The 6818-nt window shown below is 52.5% G+C and overlaps 1 protein-coding gene across 1 annotated transcript; it reads left to right on the top strand.

The window, feature by feature from the left end:
- Positions 1–2114: 2114 nt before the first annotated feature.
- LOC139825439 (dynein axonemal heavy chain 9-like) lies at positions 2115–6818 on the top strand. Its single transcript, XM_071817822.1, has 3 exons — positions 2115–2608; positions 5361–5496; positions 6523–6818. The coding sequence occupies exons 1-3, from the start codon at positions 2255–2257 to the stop codon at positions 6816–6818; spliced, it is 786 nt and encodes a 261-aa protein (XP_071673923.1). The 5' UTR covers positions 2115–2254.

The following is a 6818-nucleotide window of genomic DNA, read 5'->3' as shown; positions in this document are numbered from 1 at the left end:
GAGATCATCATGGCTTTTAGAGGCTGCACAGGGTTTGCTGGCTGGGTAGTTAACAGAGCTATATGTCTTTGATTGGGAAGCAAATCAGAGGCAAAGATCAATGGGAGGGAGATGGTCTGGACTAGGAGGTGTCCAGGCCCTTCTCAGAGCGTACTGCTTTGTGAATAAAACAGCAGGAACCCCCTAAGATCCCCAGAATTGACGGGAGGGTGTCTACCAGGTGAATGGGGAGGATCGTCTCACATTCAGCTCTCTGCCTTGTTTCTGCAGCTGGTGTCGGTGCTGAGGGAGCTGAGCTACCTGTCTGGCAGCCGGCTGGGAGCCATCCCACCCACGGCAGCAGAAATCTATTCCTCCAAGGAGTCATACCGGCAGCTGGCGGCCAACTTGGAGCTGATGGTGAACAGATACAACAAGGTCCTGAAGACAGTCCTGGAGGTCGAATACCCTCTCATACAGGAGCAGCTGTGGGATATTAACTTGAAGCTGAAGAAGGCAGAAGAAACACTCAACTGGAAGATGGAGGGTGAGCTAGCTCTGTGTTAGGGCAAAAGAGGCCGTACAGGATTTCACAGAATCCCAGCCTGGTGAGGGCTGAAGAGACCTCTGGAGATCTCCCAGTCCAACCCCCCTGCTCACGCAGGGTCACAGAGCAGATCACACAGGTGGGTCCAGGCGGGTTTCAATGTCTCAGAGAAGGAGACTCCACACCCGCTCTGGGCAGCCTGGGCCAGGCTCTGGCACCTCCCAGCAAACAAGTTTCTGCTCATGTTCAGATGGAGCCTCCTGTGTTTCAGTCTGTGCCCGTTGCCCCTCACCCTGGTGCTGGGCACCACTGAACAGAGTCTGGTCCATCCTCTGACAGCCACCCTGAGATATTGATCCCATTGATCAGATCCCTCTCAGCTTCTCTTCTCCAGCTCAACAGCCCCAGCTCTCTCAGCCTTTCCTCAGAAGAAAAATGCTCTAGACCCCTCAGCATCTTGGTAGCCACCGCTGGGCTCTCCCCAGTAATTCCTTGTCCTTCTTAAACTGGGGTGCCCAGAACTGGACACACCACTCAGATGGGGCCTCACGAGTGCAGAGCAGAGGGGGAGGATTCACCTCCCTCGACCTGCTGGCCACACTCCTACTCACGCAGCCCAGGTACCATCAACCTTCTTGGCCACAGGGCACATTGCTCATGGTTAACCTGCTCACTTGGGTCTCATCAGATTCCTCCCATGTCCCCAGCCTCCATCACCTGGTTCCCAGTGACAGTTCACAGCAGGGCAGGGGACTCTCCAGCAGAGCCAGCACTGGGGAGACAAAGGGCAGCCCCCAGCCTGCCTGCTCCTTCCCATCTTACCTTGATCTGCTTGGGCTGGGGACAGGATCCTGATCCCTTCAGCTTCCCTCTGGGCTTTTGGGGAAGAGAGGCTGCCCTGTAAGCAGTGATGCTGAGGAAACGGCAAGATTGGGGTTTGTGAGAGCTGGCAAGGCTGGGGTTGAAGAGTCTGCTCCCTGCCCGTGCCAGCCCAAGTGACCCACTGTGTGGTCATGTCCCTGTGTCCCCAAGGCACTGCTTTCTCCCTGAGTTGTGCAGGGACTGGGACCCCTTGGCCCAGCCATCTGGCTTGGGACAGACTTCTCCCGGTGGGGGCCAGGGCCACCTCGTTATCCTTTCCAGCCAGATGAAATGCTGTGGTTAGTGGTGAGGTTTGTGCACCGTGACTTTGGGATGATTTAACCAGTGTTCTTGCTTGATCAGTTTTAACTGCAAAGCAGAATGGAGGAAGACAATTTGTTTCCTCTTGGTGAAAGCAAACTGCTCGCTGTTGGAATATATATTTCTGTCATCAGGCTTGTGGTATGAACAGGAACAAGTGTCCTCCCTTGGGAACTTGCAAAGCAGAATTCCTCATGCTGAAAAACTCTTTCTCCATTGCACAACAAAGATGAAGGGACTTTCCTGCAGATGAAGTTCCCTGAATCTAAATGCAGCCCTCGCTGGTACCTTGGGCTGTCACAGCCTGTGTTTGTGGGGCTGTGGGTCCCTGCTCTAGTGACAGTGGCAGGAACACTCAGCCTGTTGTCCTTGTTCTCTCTCTGGTAGCAGATTAAATCTGGGTACGGGAAAGGGGGAAGTGTCAGACGTCCCCACGGTGCTGGTGCTCCTGGCAGAAAACAGAGGCTGCAGCTGTACCATGGATTGTTGGGGTAGGAGGGAGCTAGAAGTGACTCTTTTGGTTGAGGTGGTAAGTCTCTTGTGTTAATGATGGGTGAGAAATACATGAAACCGTGGGGGAAAAGTCTTATGGAGAGTGCACAAGAGCTTGGCCATGCAGCTCTGAAAAAAAGTAGTCAATCATCTCATTTTTTACCCGGTGTCTGGGATCACATCTCCATGGTGATGGATGATGTCCATGACCTCGAGCAGAGGATACAGAAAGCCAAAAACAATGTTGAGGAGATCCAGACCATCGTGGGATCGTGGGCGTCGCCCATATTTGTGAGAAGAGATTGTAAAAGAGAATCGCTGCTGAGCCTGGAGGACTGTCAGGACCGCCTGGAACGGCGTTACAGCCTTGTCCGAGAGGCAGGGCAGAGGATTCATCTGCTGGTGAAGGTGAGGGGGGACCTTCTCCAGGGGTTTGTTGACTCTTCATAGGCTCTGGGTGTCTCTCCGCTCTGGTGAAAATGTCCAGAGCTGCTTCACCTTAAAATTAACTCCCTTAACTCATTTGAAAAACTTACCTGTTGTTGATTAAGGAATACTTTGATGGGTGAGCTGGTACAGCTGAGTGTGCGGGGCTGCTGACCAGGCACCGAGTTTGGAGCAGGAGTGGGAGCCGATGCAGCCCAGTCTGGCTCCCAGTCCTGGTTCTTGTGAAGCCACTAGAGGGGAGTCGTGCATCAGGCTTTGGGATCCTGCTCAGAGGAAAAACTCCTCCGAAATATTCACCTTAAAATGGAGAGGCAGCTGGCTGTGGCTGACCTTTCTGCTTTAGGCTTGTTGTTCCTCTGTGGGAGCAGGAGGTGACGCTGTCAGTCCAGGGAGAAGCTGAGTAACAAGAAAAAAGCTGCTGTCTGAACCCTGGGTTTTTTCCAGTGGCTTTGCCAGAGCTGAGAGTCCTCTTTGCAGAGCAGGAGAAAGCCCAAATCTCTGCGCCTCACCTGCCCAGAGGTTTTAGCGTGTCAGGGACAGCACCTTGGCTGGAAGGCAGATGGATTTTAGGTCCAGCCCACTCCTGAGGGTCGCCATCTGGCCTTGGACTCTGGAGAGACTGGGCTGACCCTCTCTGGGACACTGAGCCCTTGTTGCTCACCTTACTTCACTGTCTGCACTCAGCCTTGGGCTTCTGACCCACTTCTGTACCCTCTGAACCCGCGGCGAGGATTTTACTATGCCCACGTTGTCCTGCTGCGACAGCTGTGACAGGCTCAACCACCTCCAGCTACACCCAAAAGATGGGAACACTTCCTAAATTGACCGGAGAGAACATGGGGCTGTGGCCAAGGCAGAAGGGCTGGCACCGCTGCTCTGGTGGCTCACAGGGCAGGACCAACTGCAAAGCAGCATGAAGGTCCTGGGGAGGGAAAGGCACCGTGGCCCAAAATAGGATGTCCCCATGCCTCTGTCCTGCTGTGCTGGTCAAACCTGGAGGAACAGCAGCAAAGGGGCCAAGAGCTGGTCTGCTGTGTTTCCCTTGGGTGTTCAGGTCTTCTTTTGAGCAGGTGAGTCTTGAGGCTGCTGAGAGAAGAGCACAGAGAGTTTGGGTACGTGCACCCACAAGCACAGGCAGGACAGTGAGATGCTGGCTTGCATTGCCCTTTTGCACCAGGATGAGGCCTCTGGAGTAAAGGTTCAGTAGAACACCAGTGACAAGGGGGCATTGTCAAATACAAGGGCATGGGACGGTGAAGAGGGGGTGGTGCTTTCAAATGGGCATTCCCATAGTGTTCAGTCCTGTGAAGTTCCCCTTTCTCTTGTGTCAGCAAAATGTGGAGGTGAGTCTGCAAGGCACCAGAGCCCTGGCTTGCTCTGTTAACAGTTTAATCACTCAGCGTTGATGTGTAAAGTTGGGGAGCAGCAACTCTGGGTTGACTCAAGCCCAATTGGCAATGCCACTCTATCTTGAGGAGGCTGAGGCCAGACCTTCTTGCTCTCTGCAACTGTCTGAAAGGAGGTTGGAGCATGGAGGGGGTTGGTCTCTTCTCCCAAGTAGTAAGAGATAGGATGAGAGGAAGTGGCCTCAAGTTGCACCAAGGAAAGTTCAGATTGGATATTAGGAAAAAATAATTCACAGAGAGGATTGTGAAGCTTTGGAATAGGCTGCCCAGAGCAGTGGTGGAGTCACATCCCTGGAGGTGTTAACAAATGTACAGATGGGGTTCTTAGGGACATGGGTTAGTGGTGGAGTTAGGTTATGGTTGGATTCGATGATCTTGAGGGTCTCTTCCAACCAGAATGATTCTATGATCTCATGTGTGCCAAGCTGCCATGCCACTGGGAATGGCACCCTCTCCTGTGTCCCCAGAGATGAAATACAGCCAGCTTTGAACCCCTGGCAGCAGACTGCAAGCTGGACCTTACGTTTTTTTTGAGCCCGTGCCTGTGTTGAGAGCCCCTGGCAGGCTTAGGAGAAAGAGCCCTCAGAGGGCATAGCAAGGCCGGAACAGGATCACGGCAGAGCCTGGGAGGTGCAGGGGATGGATACCCAGGCTGGTCTTGTGGGTGTGGAAGAGGAGACGCAAGAAGGATGGGGCCATTCTGTGGCCTAGAAAACCGTGAATTTCCTGACTGTGAACTTGCCTGGAGGTAAGGAACGCAATAAGCTGAGAAGGGAGGCTGTAAGCCAACCCTTTGTCTTCTGATCCCAATCTTTAACTATTTTCACTTGGTTTATTTAAAAACCCTTTTCTGAATTTTAAAGTTCTCTTGTTTTGAGATGACCATTTGTAGGGCAGAGGTGTAAGCAGTCCACTTGGAAGGACTCATCCACCCAAGGTAACATTATACAGGCCACAAGGACTGAGGCTTCATGCATTGGGATGAGCCTTTGGCCCAGGTCTGCAAAGCACCCTTGAGCCCTTTGGCCTCAGAGAAGAGGGAGGAGAAGGTTGCAGGGCTGCTAAGTCTCTCACGCACTCCCTTTTTACCTTGTGATTATTTTGAGTTGCTTCAGATGACAAAGCAGCCCTTGACAGAAGGAGAAAATTGTGGCCATGCTACCAGCAGCAACATCCGTCTGTCTGGTTTCTCTCCCCCCGCAGGGCTGGTACCTGTGTGCTCATTGCCATGAGTCCTCAGCTGTGGGCAGCTCTTGTAGGACAGACTCAGCCCCGCTGTATTTCAAAGTGTCGTCTTTTTCTTCCAGGAAAACCAGAGCCTCTTACTTGCAGACCCAGCATCTGACATCTGGAAGGCCTATGTGGATGACGTGGATGAGATAGTTCTGGATGGATTCTTCACTGCCATTGAGTGCTCACTCAAGTACCTCCTCGAAAACACAGGTAACTGCTGGTTCCTCAGCTCTGGCCGTGATACCATCTTCAGTCTCACCAAAAGGAAGTTTCTGTTTTGTGCTTTGACTTGTGGTGGTCTTTCTACTCTGCCTCTTGCATTGTCTACAGCAAGTGCTGGAGGAGCCTCCAGACTCAGAGGGTAACTCTGTCCCCTGGTCACTGGAGCAAAGCCTTGCTCAAGGGAAGGGACAGAGATGACTGTGCACCATTTGCTGGGATTTGTGAACAGACAAAATTGAGGCATCATTCCAAGTCTGTTCTTGGGCATCAGCCATCTCCTGACCTCCCATGCACAAAGCATCAAGGTGACACAACCTTTCGTTTGTGGAGAGTCTCAAGAGTTGGTTCTGTGGATGAAAGACATGAAAGAAAAACCTCCATCACTGAGGAGTGAGGAGAGGGGTCACCAAAGCAGAGCTCCTGCCTAAGGCTGCCACGGAGGGTCACTCTGCTGAGAGCAGCTGTGTCCAGCTAAAGCACATCTTCAGAACGCTTCCCTCCTGGATGTGGAGGCACACTGAGCTGGAGAATTGCATCCAGTTCCTCACCATCTTGTTAAAAACAAGCACAGAATTTCACATTTGTGAAACCAGTTGGTGTTCTATTTTTTCATGCCTTTCTCCACTAAATTAAAGAGCCTCTTGGTTCCTGTTGTTTTTCTCCTCTTTAAGTACTTATGCGCTGTAATTGTTCAGCTCTCAGACTCCCTTTTGATTAGCTGAAGAGCCTGGTCTCTTTAAGGCTTCCCTCCACAGCATTTTTCCGGTCCTTAAATCACTTGTGTCTCATCTGTTCTCCAGTATCTCCTGTGGGTACCAGAACACCAGCTGGTTTGGCAGCCTCCCCTCTGCGTTGTATGCAGACACAATGTCACTGGACCCAGCGAGTGGGTGTCCCACCTGCCTGGTGTCCCTGTGGGGCATGTGTGTGTCTTGTGGTGGGATGTTAGTGGTGGCTCTAGATCACTTTTCTCCCCTTCAAAAATAACCTGGCACCTCTGTTCTTCCCTACCAGATCCCAAGGCAGGGCTTCCTCCCCTGTTTGAGGTGCAGCTGGATTTGGTGATCCCAGATTTGATATTTCAACCCTCCTTGGACCCTGGCACAAACGATGGCTTCTACGACGTGGTGGAAGGTCTTCTCAACGACATCTACCGGATCTCATCGCTGGTGCCCAGGCTGGCTGAGCACAGCGGCTTCCTCCACTACCAGGTCCGTGGCTGTGGAGCTCCCTCACGCTGTGTGGCAGTGAGGAGGTGCCACGCTGCCCCCGCATCACTGCGAGCTCCTCTCCTCTTCTCTCCAGGCTGA

This window comes from Patagioenas fasciata, chromosome 21 (genome assembly GCF_037038585.1).
Source record: "Patagioenas fasciata isolate bPatFas1 chromosome 21, bPatFas1.hap1, whole genome shotgun sequence".
NCBI lineage: Eukaryota > Metazoa > Chordata > Aves > Columbiformes > Columbidae > Patagioenas > Patagioenas fasciata.
This window is presented reverse-complemented; position numbering and strand designations above follow the sequence as displayed.

What these genes read in the sequence shown, in the direction of transcription:
- LOC139825439 (XM_071817822.1), top strand. Translation starts at nt 2,255, where the DNA reads ATGATGGGTGAGAAATACATGAAACCGTGGGGGAAAAGTCTTATGGAG. An exon ending in GGATTCATCTGCTGGTGAAG is followed by an intron (nt 2,609 to 5,360) that starts GTGAGGGGGGAC and finishes TTTTTCTTCCAG; the next exon opens with GAAAACCAGAGCCTCTTACT. An exon ending in GTACCTCCTCGAAAACACAG is followed by an intron (nt 5,497 to 6,522) that starts GTAACTGCTGGT and finishes CTTCCCTACCAG; the next exon opens with ATCCCAAGGCAGGGCTTCCT.